Consider the following 27853-nt stretch of genomic DNA (forward strand, 5'->3'; position numbering starts at 1 on the left):
AAGGGAGAGATTGCTGAACGTGCACCTTCCTTTTTTCTGCAACGCCCTGCTGCACATTCGTTACAAACATTCCCACCTAAGGGGCTGCGCTGTATAATCACAGTGTCTAAAACTGTGCAGATCCATCAGGCTTCACTCCTGAGGTAAAAGGACGCCGACGAGTTTGTATGTATTTTTTCACCTTGACTGCCAGACACAAACACTTATCAAAACACTAATAAAACACTAATTACCAAGGTTTTTAAAGTTCGTAGACATCTGTGCATGATCAGTATTATTAAGGCTCAGACTAATTGTCGATATGCATAGTAATATATCTTATATTGTTAAAAAAAGGCAAACACTTATTGCAGGTCTGTAAGAAACTCCTCTTCCTCAAATCACTGATCAATCATGTAATCATTATACAAACACCTCTGGTAAAATCTGTCCTAAAGGCCACAACTGAAGCGCACAATGGACTTAACGTCTCAACACTTTCTCCGAAGGTGATGTACTGTGCCATATAAATAAAGTCTATTATTACTATATCATGTTTCTGTGACATGCGTATGATGCGCACCAATGTTACACAAATGAAGTTCCTAACGGACATGAAGATGTAGATGTGTGTGGAGTTTCCAGTTGCTGTTTGATGATTCAGTGAGGACTCTCTTTCAAGCACACTGACACCTTAAGTCAGCACAAGTTTGCGTTTTGAAACCCTGAATGAAATGTAAAAGAAAAAGAGAAGAATATGACGCTAACCTTCTGTGATCCTGAAGGCGACTGCTGCTCTGTTCTGCTGATTCATTCTGGGTCCAAGGTACAGTCTGCCGTAGAACGGATGTTTCTTGCCACCGCTCATTTCCTGCGGAGAGGGAGAAGAATTATAGATGAGTTCCCTTGTGAGCGGCTGGAATATAAAAATCAAAGCTTGTTAATCAAATGCTCGTACAAAAAACAGGGGGGGGGGCAGACATGATGAGGAGGACGAGGGCAGCAGTCAGTCAAGAGAGAAATCCCCTGGAGGAAACGTTGTCGTGACCTCACACCAGAGGAATGTAAGATGCGGCTTAATTGATTAGAGGACCACATGATGGAGGTCTTGAGAGAAGAGAAGAGAGGGAGGGAGGAGGGGGGGGGGCGTGCCATGCAACTTTTCTTTCTTTAGGAGAAGGAGGGGGGTGGGGGGGTGCTGACCTTGCAGGGGGCACAAAGGTCATTGGCCTGTAGGCTACTGGTGCCTGTTAGGAATTCATCCTCAAAGCCCCTCCATTCTAATAGATTTCACATCAATTGACAGCTAAGCATGATCAATGATGACAAGACGGGGCGATCTGCTCAGCCGAGGGTGGCTGCAGGAACACTGTGTCCCTGTGGACGCAGAGTTGTCCCCATTCCCTCGTTTTCACATAAATCTCTTACACTCCTCCACCTCTCAGTCTGTTTCTGTCCCTCTTTTTCCCTCCCCTAATGTTTTTGTGGCTTTTTCTGTGCGTGTTATCTCGCAGCGAGATGGGTGACTTCAGCTTTACACTGCAGAAGGTGACAACGTCTGCGTCTGCCACAGACACTAATTCAGACACACGTGCGCGCACACACACACACGCAGAGACGGAACAGATGGAGCGGCATGGTCTGTCTGGCAGATTACCTTGTTGGTGGTCAGCCTGAAGCCGATGCCCACTGCTGTTCTCCCTCTGACACCAACAACCGCCCTTTGTGGCAAAAATCAATGTCACTAAACACACGCACACGCACACGCACACACGCACACACACACACACACACACACACACACACACACACACACACACACACACGACATGATGTTCTATCTTGCGCTCACGTATCTTGCATGAGATATTTATATCCACGGCTTTCGGATTTGACCTCCAAAATCATCAAACGCACCTTCAAAACAAAAGCAGCTAAATATAAAGTGCTTTGCATACGTTTTCACAGACGAAAGGATTCAAACTAAGAATTTTGACACTATTGGGACTTCGCATTTCTTTCTCAGGGCGATACTTTTTGTCACTGCAGCACTTGATGTGGCAGGCCGTCGGATTTCTTTGTGCTTTCTTGGGAGAAAGCTCGAGAGACAGCGATGGGAGGGAGGGGAGAAGTGAACGGGAGAAAGAGAAGGAGGCTGCCACATGCTTGTCAATACTCCAATCAAAGCCAATTCCCCAGAGACGGTCAGGGGGACGAGGGAGCATCACTATGACAACCCCCGGACCCCCAAAAATCAGGACTTCAAAGGTGGAGGGGCGTCCCATTGAGTGAGTGGGAGACCACCTCCTGTACTCATTTACATCTCATTAGGATGTAACTGCTTTTTAACAACGAGGCGTTTATACACACACACACACACACACACACACACACGTTCCATAATGTGAAGATGCATTGGTATGTGCTGCTGCGAGACATTCACAACTTGATTCACTACATTATAACATTAGACACAACTCATTGATTCAGGTAATCAACCCCTTTTTCTGTCCTATTTGCACACGTCTAATGTCTGCGTGGTTGGTTTCATGACTTCATAAAGCTCCATACAGAGCGCGTGACATTTCACATTATACAGTGTTCAGTAAATAACTGAACAGGTTTATCATTTAGCACTTTGTTCCCTCTCCTGTCGGTTAAGTCTCTATAGATTCATCATTCATTGTGTGCTGTGCACACACATTTTCTTGAGGAGTTGTGTTCGACTACGCAAATGTCTGAGTCAGCAGCTCCAGACGTTTTCCAGAACTTCTCCTGCCGGCCCCCTCGTAAAATGTCTAGAAAGTGTCGGAGGGAGTCCGTGTGAGAATATTCGGGGAAAAAAGCCTGCGAACATCACAACGAGCGAGTGGGCGCGACCGATGTTAAACTGTTAAAAAAGAAAACTAAGAATATCGCAGGATGAAAAGGAGCTTTCAGAGATAAAGGCCAACGCTGGCGTTGATGTGCTGTAAACAAAAACACATGATTTCCACAGTGGAATTTACAGTGTCGCCTCCTGCAGGCCCCACCCCTCCCCTGAATGTTCCAGACATATTCCTGTAGATGTGTCGTCATCGGCATCAACCATAACTCTGCTGTTTTAGAGCGACGGATGTGACAGTGAAGCAGTGAGCACATCACCAGGACTCTGACACTGAAGCAGCTAAGTGGATCATCAATTAATGATGAGGTGTAAAAAATACACAATATACACAATATACTATTATAGTACCGTTCCTGTTTTAATAATTATACATTTCACAGTGGATTACTATATTAACTATAACATAATGATATGTATTAACTATACTCCTACTCCTACTATAGCACTATTTTTTCTGCTGCGTTATACTTCTACTCCACGACGTTTACTTCTTATCATTTTTCTGATTTCGAACAGTACAAAATGTAATCAACTAATAAATGTATAATTATATATTATTATTTTTTATTATGAGTAAATATGTGAATATATTGATCCTTTAGATGGATTTACAAAATGTATAGAAGTATATAATAATTTAACTTCGAATATTCGATACCTGCAATATTAAATTGATGTAATGATTAATGATACATTTGGTAAATATATGTGCAGAACGTTTTGTACTTTTACTTAAGTTAAATTCTGATGGCAGGATTTGTTTTACAATGCAGGTGTTTCTACTTTTATTTGAGTAAAAGATCTAAAGTTCTTCTTCCACCACTGATCATATGACTACACAGCCGTACCATTCTGACATAAATCTACAAAGCATAGAACATACTAGACACATGCACTCCACACACACACACACAAAGAAATTTGGGTCATGTATGCAGTGTCAACATGTGACACTTCGCTGGGGCTAAAATTATGAGCGGAACCTGCAGCTCTGAATACCATGAGAGGGCCCAGCAGCAGGAAAGAATCACTCATCACAGACACAAATGGATCCTTCGCCCCACTGATAGCCAAATGCTGTTAGGACGGCCATTTTTTTCTGGACCGCTGGCTTCCTGTTTAGAGCCAGGCTTCAGCAAAGCACCGTGTGATACGATTAAAACTGTGCCAACAACACCACTTCCTGTCAACACAAAACATTCACTCTCAAATTTATCGCCTTGGTTTCCGTCTTCTCGCCTCGAGCGAATAATTGTTGTTACAGGATTGAATGAACTTCTCTCCCCTCCTCTCTCCTCTCTCCACCTCTCTCCTCTTCTCGTAAGTCATGCTAATCTGACTGGAGTGGACTGACAGGACGGAGCATGTTGGCAGGAAGTGAAACGTTCCTTTTTCTTTCTCCTCCAAACTGCACGTTGATGATGTCAGGGGTGATATATCGACCAAGAGGCTGGGAACCCAACCCTAAAGGAGGAATGCATCTAGACACACACATCCATGCACACACAAATGCGCACAGACACACACACACACTGAAGGCCTCTCCTGCCGGAGGTGCTGAAATGCTTGTAAGTCTTGAAATGCCAGTTGAGACGCTGAGCTCTCCTTTCACAAACCGTGCGGCCAGAGACAAGAGAGCTGACAAATGGATGCGTTGAAACATATTAACCATCTCCCTTTGTGAGCAGACAAACATTTAGTCTGGCTAATGACCCCTGAGGATCAAAACAAATGCAGGGAGATAAAGACGGGTGGAGGAAGGAGGAGGGGGACGGGTGGACGCTAAAAAGAGCTCATTGACCTCCAGGAGGGTTTCACAGGGTTCACTAGGGCCAAGGGCTTGTTTGGTTTAGTGGGTTATGTGTGTATGAACACATGTAAATTAAAGGAAGTGAAAGAATTAAATACTTGCTCTTACACGTGAGGGCGGCGTGACGGAACATACAGTACTCGCCTGTGTGTGTGTGTGTGTGTGTGTGTGTGTGTGTGTGTGTGGGGTGAAGACAACTCCAAACAAAGACTTCAGGTATCACAGTCTCCATCAGTGTTCATCACAATAAACAAGTCACTTAGCATAACACCATGTCACTCCTTTTCTTCCCCTCTAACCCACATTGCACCCGTCATGTTATGGTTAGAGAAAAAAAAAGCATTATGTGTTATCTGCTATCAGGACCTCTATCAAAACTAAGCAACAGCTGCACTAACCAGTTAGGGGAGGTCACCGGCACAGGCATGAAACAGACGCGCCACTTATAACATTACCCTCCCTCCGTGTTAGCTTTCAACACCAAATCTTCAGCGTCTGAAGCGAGTCTGTTTCTGCAAAAACGTATTTATTTATTTATTTATTTAAGAGGAAAAATCTTTATCTCACCTTGGAACAGCTTTTGCTCCAAGAGCCCCCACGTTGTGGAAGTCGTTCTACATTGAACTTAGACAAACTGATTCTCCAGCTTTTTTTAAATTCCTTCTTAAAACCTTTATTTTTGAATAAATTAAAGCAGCAGAACAAAATTTTACCTTGAAGAAAACTTGCAAAAGAGAAAGTGACTCTATGAATGTTGTCGCCAAGAGAGACATCATTCATTAACGTCCGTTTCAGTCCGATACGGTGGAAGTCAAATAATCAAACTTTCAAAATGACCTGGCGACGATTTGGTTTGACCCAAACTACAGCAGCGGTGGGTGCTGTTGCTCCAGGATCAAGCTCAACTTTGGCCGTCTTAGCCCGGAGGGGGCCATGGAAATATGGTAAATGTTCACCATAATGTCATAGAAGATAGGGCACACACTAAAAAATGCAGTTCCACAATACGTGAGCTGTAACTCAAAATGTTGTGAAAATATGTTGACGACTATGGCAGCCACTTATTTAGAGCTGCATCATCACAAAAACTTCACGGAGACACAGTAAAGGAGGTAAACTAATTGGATTTTCATTGGTACGATGGATGGATTGATGCTTTAAGTCTTTGCTTATTGGAACAGAAGAGTTTATTTATCCGGCTCTGGCTCTGCCGTCTGTGTAACTCACCCCCACATCAACATCAGTCAAATAAGGTTTCCTTCCCCTAATTCACGGCCCCGCAAACTCACCAAAGAGCAACAATAGGCCTGTAAAGCTGTCGAGCCAACACAAAATTTACGTGTGACACTTTTAAACAGTCGGAGCAAACGTTTCTCCCATGGGGCGAGTCAGGAGAGGTTTTTTGAAAAGGGGTGGGGGGGGGAAGCTGGGGATGCATATTTCATTATGATACAGTGTCCGTGCTGACTCTGGACCAGCTGTCTGACGGGACTGTGAAACGAGCCAATCGGATCAAACCGACCGGATTCATATTACTGCTGCCACTAAAGCATCCCCGATTTCTAGTTGATTATCAGGCGTCCTAACGACATTCACCTTCAGGGCCGAGCTCATCGATCCACAGCCATGACTTGATCCATAACTGGTAATGTGATCCATGCAACAACAGTGACGCACAATTACCTCCTATTTTACGCTCTAATGGGAACTGGTGAAGGTTGCGACTGATCAATCTAATGAATAAATAAACAGAAATCATTGATATTGGACTCTACGAAGAAATCAATGAAAAGGACAAACAAAAATCCACGGCCTGTTTATCATGGGAATATTCACACCGTCGCTCAAATGATCAGTTTCTTATCTTCACTTTCAATTCTTCCAAAGTGTGAGAAAAAGTACACGTGCGCATCGCTTTCCGCTTCTGAAAAAAAGCTGCCACACACAGAGTGGATGTCTGGTTACAGTCGACCTGAAATCTCTTAATGCATTCTTCACCTGCTCCACCGGTAGGTAACTGCATTTCTTCCAGTTAATGTAGCCTGTCTGGAACTTCCTTAACGGCAATGACATAAGCAAAGCAAACCTGCATTCAGGCTCATCCTGAGATAAATCTACATGATGTTATGATGACACAGTGGCTTTGCTGACGGTACTTAATATTCTAACCGATGAGATATAGCTGTATAAATTAGCTCTCCTGCAAAATATACTTTCTACACATACAGGCATATAAAGGGGTGCGCTTTAATATTCAGTTTCAACCATCTCCAAACTCAATTTGCTGTTGTGACAAAGGAAGGATTAAGCTGGGTGGAATGGAACGCACCAGGAATCCTGGTGGTAATATTCACAAGCATTACTCAAGAGAAAAAAGTGCTGTTTATGTCCCGCATGAATCATCTGATCTGCCGGTTTAATTGCACAGGTAGAGCTGCAGGGGAACTTAAGAGACAGAGAGGGCAAGATCTAACAAGACAAACCCCACTTCCTTCACAGAGGCACACTTCTGGCACTCTCAAAATCCAAATATCAAAAGCGCCAAAATACTTTGTCATGGTTATTCTTCCCGAAATAAACTTGATGGGAAAAATTCCTGTAAAAATAGACGAGATGGGAAAAACAAATGTTTTTTTTCTCCTCGGAGCTCATTTGTCACATTGGTTTATATTGAAAATAACTTTACGATCACTGAAAGAGTTTATTTATGCTCGGGTTGATCACCAAGGAATTGGAGGAATTAAGATCTCACACCAGTTCCTCTGGGCTTTGTTGCAACTCGCTCCTGCTTTTCTCTGCGAGGCTTAAATCTGTTGCAAAATCTTGATGAAGTCACTATTGGCATTAAAAATAAACAGCTTCTTCTCACATGATTCATCAGCTGAGGCTCGTGCACGTTTAGATTTTTACAGTAAACGGAGGATACAAAACAGATTCTTCTTTAAACGACGAGGGCAACATCAACACTTCCTAACTGATGTTATAAAAACAAGAGCAGTGCCAGTTTGGAGTTGGGCTATGAACTAACTATTCACATCTAAGCTGCAGTCATTGAATTTACTCGACGAGTGCTTATTAAATGGATAAAGTGAAAAAATAACAGCAGATCCATCATCTTTATCCTGTACGGGTCTCGGGCTGGAGCCATTCACAGCCGACTAATTGGGCGAGAGGGTACAACCTGGACACGGTGTCAGTGTATCACAGGGACAAACAACCATTCACACTCACAGTCTACGGTCAGCTTAGAGTCTGCAATTAACCCAACCCCAATCTGCAGGTCTCTGGTCTGCAGGAGGAAGCCCAGGCACACACAGCGAGAACATGTCAACTCCACACAGAAATGATTCGAACCGAGAACCCTCTTACTGCGAGGCTACAGTGCTAACCACAACGTAGCAGAGTTGAGATTCAAGATTACCTTATTTTTCTCCAGGGAAATTTGTCTTGGACATAAAGGCTGCTGCACAAAAATAATAGACATAAAGTGCTCGGGAGACATACGTACATTCAGGTACATGTAACACAACCTCTCACCTGTGTGTGTGTGTGTGTTTCTATACACTTGGACGTTGAGCTTCTGTTTCCACAATCCAGACTGTTTCCTCTGACTTCCTAAAAAGTGAACTTAATATTTTACCCACTGCATTGAAGTTTCCTTAGAAGGCGTCAACTTCCTGTGTTTGGATTTGGACCCAGGTGTTGTCCACATTATCTCGGCCAGCTGCACTTTTACAACTCGTGCAGATACCGTGACCTGGATGACTGAGAGTCTCCACAGATAAGATGTATACTCTCATCTCATGGGTGAACTGAGGTGACGTGACAACTGGATTCAACGTGCTGCGTGTTTTCGGGTCAGTCGCCGCATCCCTTCCACACTGAAAACAAAACTACAGACATCAGCAAGGACCTACACATCCACAGACAACACGCAATTCACCCGCTACAGATGCGATAGGACATGATATGCGTGTTCTCTTGAGTACTGAAGTCGCTGCAGTAGACATTCACCCACAGAATGCTTGTCTTTGCTCTGTCCACTGGGGTGACTTATGAATCTTTTATCAAAACTGGCCTAATTGCTTAACCATCCATGTCCCGGTCCAGTGGTGAATGGTGGGAGGGAGACTGGGCATGCCATTACTGTCATAAAAACAACAGGCAAAGACGCCAGTGTTGTTCTTCCTCTGACAAGTCTTTTTTCTTTTTTTCCCCCGTGTCTCTCTGTCCACTTTTGTGTGTCCACAGGTAATCATACTGAAGGAGACAGTTTGATTACATATTGAGCCATAATAACAACAGGGATCTAAAAAGCTGCAATTAGGTAGCATGAGTATTTCCATATAGTTTAATGCATGTGTTCAGGAAGATGGAGGGGTTTGACTAGGTATGAATACAAATCAGCTATAAGCAGATGTGACGCTCATACCATAGCATCTGGGGCAATTGCAGTGAGTGAACGTGTGCAGACTGTGTGATCTGCCTTCATCATTTTCATTCATACTACTACTGAAAATGAATCTTCTCTGCCATGGATGCGCCCGGCGTCCACACTTAGTTTTAGAGCCGCTGAGAAGTTTTGAATCGTTGCTGCCCCCGTTTTAGTTTGGTTTAGTCTGGACGGGCAGAAATTGAAATGTGTGGAAACGATGACATATGTTTTCTGATTGTCTTTCTGGTCACAACGTAATCTTCACGTGACCACATGACCCCCGCCCGGAAGAAAACAACCGGCTTTAGCCTCGGCAACACTGCAGAACGCAACATGGATAATCAATTACAAGCGTTGCTGGCTCTATTGTCTTTCCTTACGGCTTGTCTTTCCTGTCTACACTGGCATGAGCACGACATACAGTGTGTTAGTATGGAGTGGGATTAAAACTGAGCCAAAAACCTTATTTGGACTGAGACCGTTTTAGCTGGAAAAACAATGAACACATGAAAATGTGAAGTGGATGTAGCCCCAGACACTCCACGACAGCACAAAGCCAATATTCCTCCAACCATGTGCTTAGAAAACAAGTGGCAGTATATTCAGCTTCCTGTCCTCACCCGATCAGCACTGGACAAAAAAAAAAAATACTTTCCCCTCTGTTCTCACTCCCACTCTCTGTCTTGTTTCACAGCAGAGGAAGCTGCTCCTGCCGCTGCTGCTTAAAGGGTCAGAGCTGAACAGTAGTTTGGAAACACAGCGGACGGACCAGAGCCTGTGGGGAGTTTTCTGACTCTCAAACCATCTCCTCAGTTCCTGGGAGCTGGCTGGAAACTCCCTGCTATTCCTACTCCGAGGACAAAACAGCTGCACATTCTCACTTTTCACTGGTCGTTTGAACTCGACCCAGAATTAGGAAAGAAAAGAAAAAAACAAGCAGAGACTTAAAAGTGTGTCTCTCGTGTTAGATAATATTATTACTAAATTCACGAGTTTCTCACTTTTGTCTTCATTCATTTCCACATTTTATGATTTAATATAAGACACATGTTTAATTTAAAGTGAAAAGAAATGACAGTGTTCTTTTTTTTTTTCTGACGCATCATGAGCCATTGTCTGACTGGAAATAACTGGACACTGCTCACAGCTGGAGATCAACCGGAATCCATTTTGTCAACGTTTTCCCTGAATAAGTCACTATCAGGATCTGTGTGTGAGTGTGTGTGCGCGCGCCTGTGCGCATAATTACAGATGCGCCATTCCTCCTAAGCTGTCATTAGAAAAGGGAATGGGAATGACTCCAGGCTACAACCACCGCTTGCGGTTACGTAACACGCTCCTCTCGGATCCTCGTCTTATTCCGGAGGCAGCTGCAAACGGCTGCGTCCTGCTCTTCCATTGTCTGAGAGAGAGAGAGAGAGAGAGAGAGAGAGAGAGGTTGGAAAAACAAACGCTGCTCCTTGTGGCCGAAGAGGAGTTTGTTGTTTTTTTTCTCTCTCTCTCTTTCTGTTCACTCTGAGATTTTATGTCTTTGTCTGTCTGGGTCGCTCAGCCTGTGGTGCGCGTAATTGTCTGCAGTCCCCTATGCGTCCGTGTGAGGGCGCAGTGAGCCCAGTGGGATGCTGCTGGCTCTCAGACAAAAGAGAGAAAGACACTCAGAGACATTCAGAGACAGTGGGGATGAAAATATCTCTACAGTAAATATCTACAGTGAATATCTACAGTAAATACCTCGACAGTACATGAGAAAATGAATGGCACTCGTGCGTAAAAAGTTGGATTTATGTGTGATTATCAATTTCTTATAAACATAAATATTTATTATCATCATTATTATTTTTATCACTCAATCATTATTACTTTAAAACATGTTGATTAATCTAATCCAGACTAAAATAAACACGCGTTTACTATTTCAACACGTCCTCACAACAACTCATTGTTTTGATTGATGTAATAAATACATGCATAGTGAGTGTGCGCCTTGTGCTGTGTGTGTTTATGTGGGGGGGTTAAAAACATGGACGGTTCGAGTCCCCAGGGCCAGAAACAACAGCAGCATCCAGTTTGCTGCTGCAGTGCCCTTGAGCAACCTGGCCAAGACATCAAATCACTAACAGCCCCGAGGTGATACTTCGACTGCTCCTTGGCTGATCGTCCCAACGGAGAGAAGAGGGGAGAGAAAAGACAGTTCGCCCGAGGCTACCGATAACACATCATTCTTTTTCTCTATTTTGAACTTTGTGTTCCTCCTTTTTTCCTTTCTTTTGTTTTTGCCTCCTTCATTTCTCTACATTCTTATCCACTCTCTCTGTTTTCATCCCTTTCTTTCCGTTTGTTTGCTTTCGTTCCTCCTCGCACTGTTTAGGCTGTATTCCTCGATTCACCTTGAAAGAAAGCTCCCAGCCAGCCTGTCTCCCGCGTTGCATCAAAACCCAAAGCCCCGACTGTACCACCGCCTCCTCCTCCTCCTCCTCCTCCTCCCAGCCTGTGAGGGAGGAGTCTATTTTCCTCCCCGCAGAACTGAGTGTATAACACACTGCAGCCAGCCACAATGTGTGTCAGAGGACTGTCTGTGCTCCCAAAGTAGATGACTGCAACAAATCTGGTGTCTGTACCACTGACTGCGAGATATACGAGGAAAAATTGGTTCGCGCACTATCATCCAAAGTCAGGACGAGGTGAGCATCCTCTCATCTTCTAAAAACGGAAACGTGTTATTATTTCTGTGACATAAACATTTCCTCTGGTAGATTTAAATTGTTGCATTTCCATTTTTTTTATGCCACGGTCACATTTTCTGGAGTGTTTGCTGAGCGCTGACCCAGTGCGTCCTTTGGCACGAGTTTGTGCGTCACGGTCACATTTACGCATATTCTCCTGTGAGATTTGTGCGGCTTTAAAAGCTCACAGATGAGTGAGTGTGGAATTCAGTGGAGCAGACTGTGTGTCTGTGTGTGGGCTTTGACTCATGCTCCTTCCACAGGGCAGTTTTCAGGTGTGATACAGAGGACAGGGGGAATGGAGAGAGGGAGAGACGCTGCCTCATGATGGACACTAAAAGTGTCTTTTGTTCCTTTACAGGTTTTACAATTGTGGGAGAGAATGCCGACGATAAGTAAAAACTCCGATTTGGAGTTTGACTCCTTACAACCGTGTTTCTTTCCGGATGAGGACGACTTCTACTTCTGTGGTCCCGACGCTGCGCCACCGGGTGAGGACATCTGGAAGAAATTCGAGTTGCTGCCCACTCCGCCCCTCTCCCCGAGCCGAGCCGCTCTATCGGGGGAGCCGGCGACTGCCGACCCGGAAGCAGACCCTTTGGGCTTCGGTTTGGGGGACCCCCTGGACTGGGCTTCCGAGCTGCTGCTGCTGCCAGAGGATGATATCTGGGGGGCGTCCGACGATGGGGACCTGTTCGGCTCCGCTTTGGATACTACTAACCCCAACAGCATCATTATCCAGGACTGTATGTGGAGTGGCTTCTCCGCCAGGGAAAAGCTGGAGCGGGTGGTCACGGAGAAACTCGGGAAGGCTATTTCCACGGCCACGGCGGGAGGCAGGAGCGTGTGCGTCAAGGCGCCGGAGGTGGTCAGCAGCAGCAGCAGCTCGATGACAGAGTGCGTGGACCCCGCGGTAGTGTTCCCTTTCCCGGTGAACAAGAAGAACTGCAGCAGAGACTTACCCGGGACCGTAAACACATCCACAGACCACGGGAGCGTATCCAGTGACTCTGGTAAGAATCTGAAGATGCGCTAAAAGCCTTTGTTTACGTTTTTTTATAAGCAAATACTAATGACAAGATAAACCTCAACACATTATTAATATTATCATCATCATAGATATAATAATGATCATCATTATTATTATTATTATTATCATCCACTACCCTTCCTATTAGGAGTGACTGGAGCTTGTTCATATGACTGGCCCAGAATCGGATTACCTCTTTACATTCCCGTAATACACACAACCACGCGCGCGCACACACACACACACACGCGCGCACACACGGTGGAGAAGTGACACAGTGAACGAGGTTTATGTAATCAGCGGGCTCTTCATCCGGCAGATGGCAGTAAAATGGGGAATTGTGTCTCTTACTGAGCTCGGTTGTCATCTGAGCCAAACAATAACGCACCACACACGCCTGCGCGCGCACAAACACACACACACTGACCTTACTTGGACCAGGCTGTAGAAGGAGGAGGAGATGAAAAGGTGTTTCAATAATGTGATGAGCTGATAAAGTGTCTGGTGGTTCACTGTGCCGTGAAAGCTTTTCATTACGCATGGATTAATGGACAATTTGCGCGCAGTGGGGGAGAAGTGGGCACTTCTTTTAGTCAGTGTACGAATTACCACACAGGTGAAATTAGCTCTTGGTCAGACAAGAATAGAAACGCAGACTGACGCGCTTGTATTTTACCATCATCTTTAGAGGGAATCGTGTAGGAAGTGGTTATGTGTTTGGATTCGGAAATGAGAGCTGTGTATGTGTGTGTGTGTTCAATCGCCCTAAGACTTCATCTCCCATCTATTACTGCCCATGAGTTTCCTAAACAAACACTCACGAGTCCTTATCAGCGTGTTTTCGCTGTGGCGCAGGAGTACAAAGGCCTCCAGCTTGGCACAGAGGGCAGACTCAGCCGGCCCTGCCAAACACCTCCTCCACGGGGAAGAAAAGAGGACGGAGGAGGGCCCGGGCTTCTTCTTTTTTAGGAGGGGTGGGAGGGGGGTGGGGTGACAGCTTTGAACAAGCGCTCCCTCTCGACAGCTGTCTCCCTGGCGCCGCTCCAGCTCCTAGGCTTAAAAAATGGGTGGTGATCCGATCGCCTGCCACCCGAACATCCCGCGCACAGCACCTCCCCACTGCGCTTCCGTCGCTCCAAGCGCTGAGACGCGTCCTCCTGTGTTGTTGAGCAGTTCTTTACTATTTCATCGCAGAAACACAGACTTTGAAAAGCTACAAGGGGACCTCCATCACTCGTCAAACATTAGGAGTACAGTGCCAAGGGGACGCCAGGGGATTTTGCTCCTATAGAAGGAGGACTTCAGTTCTCACTTTAGGCTGATGTTTTATCTCCCCGGGCAGATGTTTTCTGCTCTTTCTTCTATTTATACTCCTCAACCCCAATAAATGAGCTGTTCCATTCAGAGAGTGAAATGCCAAACAGCTAAATCCCAACCCTCACATGTGGCAAAGCTAGCCACGCCCCCCCACATCCACCCAGCTGTGCCAGGCTTTGTTTTGATGGCAGCACCAGCCTGTGTGTGTGTGTGTGTGTGTGTGTGTGTGTGTGTGTGTGTGTTTGTAGAGTGTGTGTGTTGAGACAGTATCCTGGTGCAGCGGCGTCTGAAGTGGGTTACTGTCAGCTGTAAAATGCCACACTCTTCAGATGCTCCTGAGCTGATAATGACAACCATTATCACAAAGGCGTTTTAACTGGGCCTCACACGCTCCTGCCTCAGGATTGGCCACTTCCTCTCATCCTCAAAGGCGCCGGGCGGATGATAAGTCGCAGCTGCTCGGCTCGATTTCCGCACAGGTATTAAGATGGAGGAGCTCAGCTCGTCGTAAGATTCGATTTTCTAACTTCACCGCGGGTCAGAGTTTAGGTAAAGTCCCTGAATGCCTGAGCGACTATCGCACACAGTCAGCGTGACTGCAGCTGCGCTGATAGACTGAGTCGGCATCTGACTTTAAGTGTCTCGTCTCACCGGAGAAGATTAGGAGAGATTTTGAAGGAGGAGGAGAGAATGAAAGGCAGAAATCCAGGCTGTCTGCTCAGCACTGAAACTGAACGTGTCAACGCCTGCAGAGTAGATGAGTTGAGTGACTGACACTAAGCATTAAGGGGTTTTCTGCTAATGCAAACAGCGTTGAGCAACTCGTTCACTCCCACACACACTCTCTCTCGATCTCACTCCCACGTACACGCTCACACACATACCTGTCACCCGCTGGTACACATCGATGACATAGCGAGAATGCTTGTGTGTCAGAGCGATTAAGTCACTAACATTCTGTTTTCTTTTCCCAGAAGACGAAGATGACGACGAAGCAGATGAGGGAGAGGACGAGGACGACGAGGATGAGGAAGAGGACGAAGAGGAGGACGATGAGGAGGAAGAGGAGATTGATGTGGTCACAGTAGAGAAGAGGCGCTCCACAATCAACAAGGCATCACCCATGGCGACAGGCACCGTCACTATCTCTGTGCATCCCAAGTGTCAAGAAGCGAGAGGAGGCGTCTCGGTGTCCGGCGTGGTGAGCCGGTTCGTCAGCCGAGCCCCTCAAGAGCTGATCCTGAAGAGGAGCTCTGTCCATCAGCAGCAACACAACTACGCAGCCCCCTCACCGTACGCCTCAGACGACGATCCCACGCCACCTCCAAAGAAGCAAAAAACATCAGACGCCCCTCGACCCTCCACCAGAACCATCTCTTCATCCTCCTTGTCTTCCTCCATGTCCTGCAGCTCAGTCACCAGCACATCGGGGGCACGCAGCAAGCGCAGCACCAGCGGGGACAGCAGCCCGCGCGGCAGCTCCGACTCAGAGGACAGCGAGCGCAGGCGTAACCACAACATCCTGGAGCGCCAGCGCCGAAACGACCTGCGCTCCAGCTTCCTGACACTACGCGACCACGTGCCGGAGCTGGCTCACAACGAGAAGGCGGCGAAGGTGCTGATCCTGAAGAAGGCCACAGAGTACGTGAGCTCGCTGGAGACGGAGGAGATGAGGCTCCAGCGGGACAAGGACAGACTCCAGGCCCGCAGGCAGCAGCTGATGCGCAGGCTGGAGCAGGCAAGGACTCGCTAACAGACAACCGATACAACACAGAAACACTCAATATATCCTGGATGACCCCCCTCTTGTCTCAACTCAGTCTGACACACACCCACACACAGGCCTTTACACTTCAGCACAGACACACAGGCCTGCATATCTGTTGTATATGTGCACACACAAACACAATATCTCAGAGGATGTTTATCTTCAGATGCCGGCACACACCTGGAGGAGGAGGAAGAGGAGGGGGGGGGGTTGCTGGAGGGATGCTCGGACTTTCACTGCCGCCACTTTTTTTGCACATTTGTTGACATTAAGAATGTTTAGGGTTTACTTTTTTCCAATCGAGTCACATTGAGGAAAGATAGAAAGATCGAAAGAAAAAAAAGATGGAGGAAGGAGCGAGGACACACTTTTGTTTTATAGTCTTCCCTTCCTCTGGTTTTTATATCATTTCTATTTGTATCTTGTTTTTTTTTTGTTTTTTTTGTACTCACTGTGACACCAGCCCGGAATCAGGTGATTCCCACGGGGACGGGTGTTCGAGGGCACTTTGCTTGGAGAGTTTCACGTACAAGAAGCAGTGCACATTTACTTTGCCTTCACCACTGCAAAAAAAAAAAAAACAACTGAAGAGACTACGACGACTGAGGCGTAATGGGTCACGTAAACAAAGCCACTACAGGTTCTCTCTCTCTCACTCCTCTCACACTGGTGCTCAAACCAAGTCAGTGGATGTATAACTGTGCACCTTGCTAGCCGACACTTTTGTATATAACAATAGTGTACAGACAAAAATACACTCAGATCTGCCTTGTTTTGTAATACATTTTGTCCTTGTTTTTTTAAATTTTTTTTTATACATGTCAGGAAGCTGCCAATAACTAGACTGGAAGTTTATATACCTTTAAAAAGTACTGTAAGGCCTCGATTTTTGAGAGTCATGAAACTTTGTAATATAACAATATATTGTTTTTTTTTTCTCTTCTTTTTCTTTGTATTGTATCATATTACTAATTCTACACACCTTTATGCTTTTAGTGTGAACCTGATACATACTAAATTTGATACTTATATTTTCGTATGAAAATGAGTTCTCGGTAGATATCACTTTATCTCGTCATTTCTTTTCTTCTATCTCAAAGTAATTCCTTTTGTACAGCAAATGTGTTCTATCCTCATGTACCTGGCCTTTTTCTTTCTTCCTCTTTTGTTTATATTTGTAACTATCGGGTGCATAGAACTGGGTAAACGGATATAAGATGTTTGTTTTTTTCATTTTTAAAATGTACATTTAGTGCTGCAACTCATAGCACTTTGAAATACCTCATTTTGAAAAATAAATAGACATCATAAAATCCTCATCGCTGCCTCTTTGTGGATCTTTTGTCGTCACCGATCATAAAGTACCTGCATCTTTCTCAGATTAATTTTTAAACCTGTTTGTTTTGCTGCTTCCCAAAGATTCATCCTGACAAAGAAATAAAGAGTGTCTTTTGAATCCTCTGTGTCTCAGCACCCTGAGGCTACCTCCCCCTCTGTAGCCTCTCACACCCACCCACACACCCACCCACACACACACCTACACACACACTTCAAATGCACTGCACACACACACACACACACACACTCATATACACACACACACACACAGAAACACACTCCTCTCTATTTCCCTCTCTCACCAACATAGCTCTTCCTACTACATTGTTCAGGATGTTGCCATGGAAACTGGAGCAGCTGCTGAGTGGCAGACACTGAGAGTGAGTCTTTTATTTGTCTGTTAGTAGTCTGTGTATTTCGGCCTGCATGTGTGTGTCTGTGTGTGTGCGTGCTTGTATGAATGCAAATGTCTGTATGTGTGTCTACCTTTTGTCCCGGTCTGTGTGTGGCCCGGGCGCCTGATATCTCAGGCGTTGTGCGCTGCCTGCCATGATGCCAGGACAAGGCTGGATACTGTTTACCAACATCAGCCACATGGCCCTGGCCTCCGCCTCCTCCTCCTCCTCCTCCTCCTCCTCCTCCTCCCCTCACCTCCACCTCCCCTCTGTGACTCCAGCGCCGGGCCTTTGCCCAAATATGTGCCACTCAGGAGCCCGGCCAGCCGTTCTCTGGACATGGCTGAAAGAGAAATCTGTTGCCACGGTCTGAGTAGCCATTCAGCACGACAGCGTGTTCACAGAGGAGAGGAGAGCGAGACTTGCCAGGAGGAGAATTAACAGGATGTAAAAATACACATTGTTTATGACTGCATGTAGCAGCATATGTCAGGTTGAATCTAGTGTTCAGCACAAACCTTAAAACCCCTAACAAGTAGAGTAAAACCCTGCTTCACTATGTTAGTGCCATGCTCTTCACATTGAAATGCTTAAGAGCCCCTTCATCTATAGGAGTGGGACCCAAATGATCCAGAGGTATGTGCAGTATTTAAGAGACAGGGCTATATGAGGACTGAAGACTGTTTTGGAGTTGAGACAGACCAAGACTGAGCCTCTCGGTGGGGGAGTGGAACTGGTAGATTACATAACAGGGGTCTGGTAGGTCTGGTGTCTTTGTGTGCACTTATTGTGTATGTGTTTATGGGACAGGAGTAAGTCTTTGTGTATGCGTGTGTGTGTGTGTGTGTGTGTGTGTGTGCACGTGTTTTGTGCGTGTCCTCTCGTGGGACTTCCCCTAACCATCTGCCTAATGGCTTATCCTGCTTGGTTATAGGATGAAAACAAGTTCAGGGACAATAACATCCGTCAGAAAAATGGGAGAGGAAAAAAAAGGAAAAACAACATATGACAGCCAGCGGAGGCAGTTTGCTTCAGATGGTGAGATTAACTGTGACATTCAATATGAAATTCAACACTGTACACACATGTAGAGTATCGTTAAACACACACACACGCACACACGCACACACACACACACACACACACACACACAGTAACAGTGTCCAGTGCCACATTTCCCGCCCACAGTCCTTGTGTTAAACAAACATAGAACGGTTCACCTCTCAGCTGTACACACACTCACAAACGTCGCCTTACACGCTGCCTGACACACTTGTAGGGTCTTGAGCTTCAACTACAGCAAAGAAATCTACTTTCAGAAATACAGCTAATTGCTTCGGAGAGGAGCCGACGTTCAGGGAGCAGCCACGTTCAACAGACATATGGTCCTGGCTTTTCCCTGATTATTATCCATTATCCTTCTGCCCACCGACTGTCCGGCTGGAGCTGCCCAGACACACACACACGCACGCACACACAACTCTAATGGGCTTACACCCCACTGACGGATGTTCATCAAAGCTACACAGCAGATAATATGGCATGTTTGTGTTCTGTTTTGTTTTCTGTTTTGAGATCTTTATTGCTGCGCCATCATTAATTGACAACACTTGCCACAACTCTCCGATTGTCCCGCTGGACACGGGATCTGCATTCAACACGTTAACCTTCCCATATGGAGGAAACAATGGCTGCTGTGTGTGTGTCCGGGCACAAGTGCGAGCGTGCCTGTAATGTGCCCAACCTCTGCACAAAGGCATGCCCATCACCCATCCGCCACACTGGGCTCTGTTTGCCAAGAGCCCTGCTATCTGTTGGGGGGGAGTGTGTGTGTGTGAGTGAGTGTGTGTGTGTGAGGGGGGTGTCACCATCTGTTGTGGGGTCCGGCGTGGTCGCAGGTGCTCTGAATTGGTGTGTTTTGGAGTCGTGGTAGGTAGAGAAGCATGGCCAGTTACAAGGAGGGTATCGAGGAGTATTGGGGCAGAAAATGTGTGTGTGTGTGTGTGTGTGTGTGTGTGTGTGTGTGTGTGTGTGTGTGTGTGTGTGTGTGTGTAGGATGAGGGACAGTTCCTAATATGTGGCCCTGACAAAGAGCTGTGCAGCTACAGTAATTGCAGAGCACATAGTGGACAGGGAGGCAGGAGAAGGGGGAGAGGGGGAGGGAGGGAAGGAGAAGGGGAGAGAAAGGGAGGCCTTAGTGTTTGATCAAAGTTTACCAAAGTCTGAGGAGATTTGCATACAGATGGTACTGTAGCACGGCCCCCGGAATACCTTTCCCTCTCTTTATTTCTCTTTCTCCGTCTCTCTTTCCCTCTCTCTCTCTCTCTCTCTCTCTCACACACACACATACACACACACACACACACACAAATGTAATAGGGTTTCATTGAAGAATCCATGAATAGCCTTTCAAGAGCGCGTTTGGAGCAAGAAACAGCCTTGGCTACACAACACAGCACAGAGAAAAAGAATGAAAAAGTAGTAAATGAAAAGAGAGAAGAGAGAGAGATGAAAAAAAAGTGAGAGAGAGAGTGATTAAGATAGGGAGCAGAACGAGTGAGAGGAAATGAGAGAAAAGCCTCCGTGAAGCACTAATTATTAAAACAAATTCACCCAGTGCCGTTAACCCACTGATATGATAATATCTGCGCTGACATCCATTCACCTCCTTCGCTCATTCTGTCCTCGGGCACATCCTCCGCTCATAATGTCGTTGTCGTGTGGCCATTGATCGGGCAAGTGCCGTCGCTCTTATGTAAGTGGCTAGTTTGTTTGAAGCCATTGTTTTGAGGCCGTTAACCCGCTGTGCCAAGTGTCCTCGCAATGTGTCCGTCAGCGCCTGAGCACCATCTAACAGTCAAAGCCACAAGCGAGACCACAGCCAGCCCTGACTTGCCGTCAGCGTCCGCGATGGCAAGTTGAGAGTAGAGCAGTGCATTATGGGCTATTAGTCTCCAGGCCTTTACATCTGAATAACAACAGGAGCCATAATCACCATGTTGCACAACTTAGGTTTGGAGACACTTAACTGTCAGTAGGTAATTTATGTTGCACTTTCAACACACGTCCAAAGTGTTTTACAGACAGAGACAGGGAAACAAATTGCTAAACCGCAAAATCTACAGTTATTACATGAAAATTAGCACAAGAGTGGATTTAACATTGTAGAAGAGACAAGGTAGAGTGAAAGAGGAAACAGGTGGACAGGTTGTTATTAAAATATCCGTTAATAACAATGCAGATAAAATCCTTTTATTATCTATACCACTTGTACTTTGCATGAGGGCTCGAGCCAATCCTGGTTGATATATGGCAAGAGGAGGGGAACACCCTGGACAGGTGGCCAGCATATCATATGGCTGAATGAAAGAACACATATATCTCAGGGTGAAAAAGCAAACTCCTGTTGCGTTATTCATGTGTAAAAAGAAAACACCAGAAACAGTCCGGACTCAATCTACAGACGACGGAAGATGGAAAATATTGCTCGTAACCCTGAGTGAACCTATGACCTTCCTGCTGGAGACTGACTGCTGCATTACTGCACAATTTCAATGGGTACCCCCATCAGCTTTTCATCACTGCTATACAACAGCCCTGATGCATTATGGGTGGGCTACAAGAAGAAGCATGTGTTGTGGTTACTGTAAATACTGAGATTCACACTTTCAGCAGAGCTTATTAATGTAGCGGTCATGTAACGTAGCAGAAACACAACTCAAAACACACTTTACGTTAAAGTGATTACTCGTCTTTCAAAGCGTGTGTGTGTGTGTGTGTGTGTGTGTGTGTGAGTTTTGTGCCAGGTTGTGCGTACGTGTGTGCACTCACTCCACCTCCCTTTGTGTATGTGTGTACTTATCCCATTGAGTGTGTGTGTTTATTTGGAGTAATCACCGGGGCGCTTCTGTGTTTGTACATTTGTACCAGGATTGATTCATGACTGCTCCTCCAGAGGAAACAGATAACAAATGGTTTTCTGGTCCAATAAACACTGTCTGCCTGTAAACCAAATTAAGCTAAACTAAACCATCCTCTGTGTGCACCTCCAGCTGAATGGATGGCCGGCTGGGAAACTGTCCTGCGCGGAGGGAAAGCTCAATGAGAGACGTATTGATTGAGGGTGAATTGTGGAGTAATGGTGTCACCTCGGGCCTAAGCAGACCTTCCAGACTCCCTGGTGGTTTACGCCCACCAATCAATGAGTTTGTGTTTGCATGGGGCCACGTTCGACTGCTACATTTTTCAGAACTCCACGCCCACTCCACTTTGATACTTCACCAAAAGTTTTTGCCTTGAAGATTAGGAAGGGAGGAAAAAAGGAGGGAGTGCACATTTGCCCTTGTGTCCGAAGGTACCATATGATTTCCATGCTCCCTCTGTGAGTCAGTGCTGCGTTTGATCACTGGTGAGCTACGATGGGTCTGACCCCTGACCTTTAGGGCTGCAAGGAAGGGTGACAGTGATCGGTGGGGGTAAAAGAGGATCCAGAATAAAACCTGGTGGTTGCTGGCTGCAGTACAGGCATCTTGCATCCTCCATGTTAGTGGATGGGACATGGAACAAACTAAAAAGTAAAAGTACACGTCAAAGTGTTTTTGTGCAAGTTCGGTTTTGATTAGTAATTTGATTCTATAAAAATGTGAGTTAAAGGTAATGACTGGTCGAGCGTGTGTATTGACTGGACGCGGCTCCATCCTCCAATCACGACTGCGCAGGCTCTGACTCCAAAGATGGCGGCGTTTCTATCAGGGATATTTTAGTTTTATGGATAGTGGGAGGAAGTGGAGATGGCATCGTCCATTTTTATTCAAAGTCTATGACATAAACGAAAAGAAAATACTTTTGGGTTGTTTTTGTCAGTTGTTCCATTTAAGATGGGAATGAAGAGTCTGTAGCTCATCTGCCTTTGTTTAATATACTTTGTCGTCACTTCTGGATGACATTTTCAAAACAAAACAGAAAAAAGTTTTAATAATCTTCTACTCCACTCCCATGCTGCAGTCAGTTCATTCACCCAATGGCCCTCTCCACCACCGCTGAAGCCTCATGATGACTGTGTACACTGCAAATCCCTCTTTGCATGCCCCTGGGATGGTTTGCACAAGGCCTGGACTGGTGAGAGCAGGATGTACTGAGGTATTGGAGGCGGTTGAGGCACATTTTGCCTGTTCAGCAGTGTCTGCCTCCACCACACCCCGACTAAGAAACGACTTTTAAAACATGCATCTGTTTCCATTCTCAGGCAGAAAACAGCTCTCTGCCATCGGACTGGGTGAGTCACGTAAGAAGCTGCTGTTGAAAACACACCTAGGACAACATGACAGTTACTATAAATATTAATGAGCTGACAACACAACTCATTCCACCATTCATTTTCACAAGTCTGAGGGATATATTTTTGGGGATTTTCTCTTTCACACAAACATGGTGGTTTCACTTAAATTCATTCAACTTCATATCTCTGAGGTGGTTTAAGATATACATCTCAGAATCTGTAAATCTCTAGAAAGGTTATCGACACGTCAGCGGTGACCTCACCCCTCGACAGTTATCTGTCGCTTTGATGGCGAGCTTGAGTGCGACAGGGCCCGAGGACGGGGTGGGGCAGGGGGCAGAATCCTCAGCAGGCGCCTCACTGACACATGTGGGACAGAGCTCAGCGTAAATCGGGTTAATGAATCGTAGAGAGGGGGAAACTGCGGGGTTACTCGCCTTTTCAATATCCCCGTCATTATCAGTTGGGCCAGCGCTCATCTGCACACCACTGGGAGACACAGCGAGGTTAGTAGGTGGCATATCAGGATCCGTGAAAAGGATTTTCAACAATAGATCATAGATGTGCTTAAGACAAAGCAACTGCTACTGAAGTGTCATGGTCAATTTTTAGTGGAAATAAAAGATGCTTCTGTTTCTTTTTTGTGAGCGTTCATGTTCATTTTATTCTTTTTTATCTCGCCGTATGCAGTCTCTACACGCCGCGGAATTCTTGTATGAGTATTGTCTGGTGGCTCTTTGGTCCATGACCAGTGCATTACAGGCTTGTCTGCGCCGCTGTCACTTCTCATTGATGGATCAGCGAGCTCCAGACAGAACCACCAGTCTCAATTTTAACAGCACCAGCCTGTTTCTCCTCTCAAACCCAAAACAGATGCAAATCACTGCCTCTTATTAGATTGGTTTATGCCCATTGCTGCACATCCACTCCCCTCCTCCCTGCAGTTGTTACCATTGTTAAAGGCTGTGCGCTGACGAGATGACCCTGACGAAACAAAGCTTTTAATTACCAAAGAAAATTCGGTGATGACCCTTCACGCACACAATTCACCTAAGAGGATGAAATATATTTGCATATTTAATTGGCGGCTTATGTCCATCTCCTGTGTTTGACAGCTGTAGTCACACAACGGCATTGTGTGAATATGAGTCAGTGCACACTAATCAAATTAAGGGAAACCTTGGCCGGGGATTGAGTTAGCATTTTGGACATTCGTCAGCAAGCTCCCAGGATTACACACAAGGTTAATTACGTTAGAATTAAATTCAGAGGGACGACGGGTTTATCGCTTGTGAGGGTAAGGTAATAGTATTCACAAGCCACAGGCTGCAGCCCTCAGACCACGACGCTGTGGTAAGTCAGGCATGGCATTGATTACTTTAATTGGTGAACTGGGAGTGGAGAAGCATCATTGGATTCGATTTAACCCCCCCAAACACACCCACACACACACACACACTTCAGATACAATCCACCAGTGCATTGGTCATCATCAGACGTCTGAACTTTCTAGGGCGTTCAACAACCATCTGGGATTTTGCATCAAACATATTCTTTATTTTGCGCCTCCGCCTCCTCCTCCTCCTGTTCACAGGCGCTGCCAGCTTTTTCCAGTGTCCTCTACTACGACCTTGTGGGGCATTAACGTAGATTGACAGCAGAGTCAGGATTTCTCAAGTTACTTTTTCCTGATAATGGCGAAGAAGCGAGTCCTGGTTGTGTTGCGTTAGCCACAGCTCGTTAACACGTCAAAAATTTGGCGATATTTCATGCTGCAAAATCCTACAAGTAAAACTGGGACAAGCAGGGGTCATGTATGATTGAGAAATTGCTGCACATAGATGCACTGCATGAATGTGTGAGCACTGTAAAACATTCCTAGGCCTGGGAGCATGCATGTGCTTGTCAGTCACAACCTGATGAGGACAGTTAAATGAAAATCATATGATATATAATCGTGCAACAGATCTAATAAGCTCTGATAATCAGAGCAAACTGTCAAAGGTCATCGCCGTCAATACACTGTGCTGTTAATCAACTCCACCCACACCACCGCCATGTCATCATGTCCCAGCTCCATTCTTGGTTGGTTTCAATTCGTCCCCCATGAGCAAATGCAGAGGTGGATGTGTGAAAACTGATTTATTTCGCTGGGAAATTTCACTGCCGGGTCTTTAGAGATAATCCTGCCCCACACTGCAGGACATATGCTGCACTGTCACACCACGTTACAGGTAGAGCTGTCACCGGAAGCTGAGGAGGGCCCGGCAGTTGGAGCAGCTGCTCCGATAAGACGTCGCCCACTCAGAATCCAGTCAAACAACAGGAGGATTTACTGCAGGAAATGTATTGAGCACATATTTCCTCTTTTGTTCCACTCATTCTGTCGTTGAAAATATTGGAAGTGATTAATTTGCGTCATCGGGATATTCCTGGCACGCCATCACATTCTGTCTCTCTTTGTCCGTTCCCTCTCCCTCTCTCTCTCATGAGCGCACACACAGTTAAATAAGACACACACACACACACACACACACAGACACTCGGAGCAATACGCTGACACATTCGAGTGAGTGAGCACCGGGCATGCCATTGATGCTCTGCTCTGGCTTCATCCATCACTGATAATGGCTGAGGACAGCTGTGTGTTCAGTCCCTCCTCTCTCCATCATACCACAAGCTTGAGGCAAGCGGATGGAGGGGAGGAGGGGTGTATTTATTTATTTATCCTATCTTGCTTACTAATCATCCCCCAACCCACCCCACACCGAGCCCATACCCAAATCCTGTAATACTGTCCCGCAAACCTGTACAGCCCCCACCCCCCCCAACAACATCCCCCCACTCCAGAGGATGGTCACCTGGGGCTGAGCCCAGATGGTCGCGGCCCGTGGCGGCCTGTGCATTGCCGCTATCTGACTCTGGATCTACACGAGGGCTAAACTAGGAATCAGTGATGCAAAACCATGGGGTACACACACACACACACACACACACACACACACACAGTTACCCTCGCATATATATATATGCATACTCTCACTTTTGCAGCTTCTCACACATGAATACACACACATGCACGCACACATGCACGCACACACACTAATAGGGATGCACTGTTTAGACTGGAGTTAATGAGGAGATAACAGCTGATGTGATTAGTTTCCACATGACTGGAGTCTGTCTGGCCGATCATCCTATTTTTTTGGGGTTTTTTTTTTACACACTGCGTTCAGTATATATGAGAGGAAGTGGGTTTTCACAGACCTACTGTTCTTTAACTAGGTTAGATCACTGACAACAAACTGTAATGCAGTAATGGAGAGGAAGAGGACATGTAATAGTCTTTAAAAGCCCCCTGGTGTAGTCTGGGAGGGTAGGCTGTGGAGAGATTGTATTTAAAGTTCCCATTCTTTATAAATACACATGAAAACTGGCTTTTTTTGAAGTAAAAACTGGTCACAGGTTGGTTTATGGATCATTCTGAATTTCGGGGACATTGCAACTGTAATATGTGGACAACTCCGTCCCAGACCACCTCTGAATGTGGTCTGATTAGATGTCAGGATGCAGTGCCTGTGCATTTGTGTGTGTTCAGACCTCAACTAAGCACTGACCACTTGGGATAAGATGCCTCAGGGCAGATTGTAATATCAGTTCTGAAAGAAGGTTAAACTGAAAAAAGCTACGTAATACAAGTAGGAGACACAGACAAGGATGTCGAGAGAGCTTTTAGTGATAAGGGCTGGCACCAGCAAAAAAGACCGGATCTCCAGACATTCTCTGGAGTTCATGTCTGAAAACGGCTTAATTGAAATCAGTTTTGGGGGAGAAAAAAATTAAACCAACCTATTTGCATCTCTGGATAGAAAGAAATGCTAAGGGCATTTCAAAACCTTCTAAAGCTTATTGTGGAGCACACGTGCCTCTATTTATTTTCTGTGAAGCTTCTGGCTGCCGGATGGTGATGAAATCACAGCATCATATTTTGTCAGCACGGAGCCGGAGCGGGTCTGTTTTTGTCACACTGAGAACAACGAGCTTTATTTACATGACTCATTTTCACATATTCTCAACTAATCCGTAATCCAAACAGCACACTGAGGTCAGTTCCAGTAAATCTCCACAGATGGCAAGCTAATGTTATTCAATTAGCAGGTGATGGGCAAAGGGTGGAACCCGATCCCCAACAAAACACCAGTCCAGCACACTCCCTGCTATAAAAGACACCTGTCAGAAACAAGAGCCTCCTTTACCCCGGCTGTTAAAGAAAAGCACTCTCCTTGTCTCATCATCATTTAAGACTTAGGCACTTCAAAGCCGGCCAGGTACAATAGCAGCGAGCGGGGCCGCCTTCAAAAGAACAGCACAAGTTATGGTGAGTTGGCAGCAGAGAAGAATGGGCCTGTAAATCATAATAGAGAGGAAAATATAAAAGACGAGGCAGAGAGACGCAGTTCACCTGTTCTCTGTAACACAATCACTTAACGATCCTCAGGGCGCATTGTAAGGGAGAGTGCTCCTGTAGCTCGCGCCCTCGCTTTGTGCCCCGCTGGAGCACGGAGATCATCTTCCCCCTCTCTGCAGACCCCCTGACCTTCCCTCTGTTCCACTTACACACACACACCCATCGAAATTACCCTTACTCCTCACAGATTAAGATCAATGTCATTCATCGCGTTTAGAGTATCAGCCTTTGATTTGGACCAGAGAAAGGGAAGGGAGGGCACGCGGGGCACCTGGGAGCTGTGTGAGGATGGAGGAAAAAAATAACGTCCTTCATTAGATGTGGATGAAAGTGGCTTCTTTACTTTCCCCTTGAGCTTGTGCGCGCTTCATGTGAGGGGTGGTTGATGTTTGAAGTCACTGCAGGTTAACACAAGGACACGCAAT

At 45.9% G+C, this 27853-nt stretch overlaps 2 protein-coding genes across 3 annotated transcripts in view; one reads left to right on the forward strand and one right to left on the reverse strand.

Moving 5' to 3' along the window:
* LOC109635938 (protein eva-1 homolog C) overlaps positions 1 to 27853 on the reverse strand; it is a 213771-nt gene that overhangs the window by 117602 nt on the left and 68316 nt on the right. Inside the window, exon 3 of the mRNA XM_069515164.1 lies at positions 748 to 850. Coding sequence (XP_069371265.1) covers positions 748 to 850 — 103 coding nt within the window. The remainder of the gene's footprint in view (positions 1 to 747; positions 851 to 27853) is intronic.
* Positions 11656 to 17268, forward strand: mycn (MYCN proto-oncogene, bHLH transcription factor). Of its 2 annotated transcripts, none has more exons than XM_020109606.2 (3): positions 11656 to 11792; positions 12196 to 12847; positions 15156 to 17268. In XM_020109606.2, the coding sequence occupies exons 2-3, from the start codon at positions 12217 to 12219 to the stop codon at positions 15932 to 15934; spliced, it is 1410 nt and encodes a 469-aa protein (XP_019965165.1). In that variant the 5' UTR covers positions 11656 to 11792; positions 12196 to 12216; the 3' UTR covers positions 15935 to 17268. The 2 variants fall into 2 exon arrangements, with proteins under 2 accessions (XP_019965165.1, XP_019965166.1); XM_020109607.2 differs by having other exon boundaries at positions 15159 to 17268.

This window comes from Paralichthys olivaceus, chromosome 19 (assembly GCF_024713975.1).
Source record: "Paralichthys olivaceus isolate ysfri-2021 chromosome 19, ASM2471397v2, whole genome shotgun sequence".
Taxonomy (NCBI): domain Eukaryota; kingdom Metazoa; phylum Chordata; class Actinopteri; order Pleuronectiformes; family Paralichthyidae; genus Paralichthys; species Paralichthys olivaceus.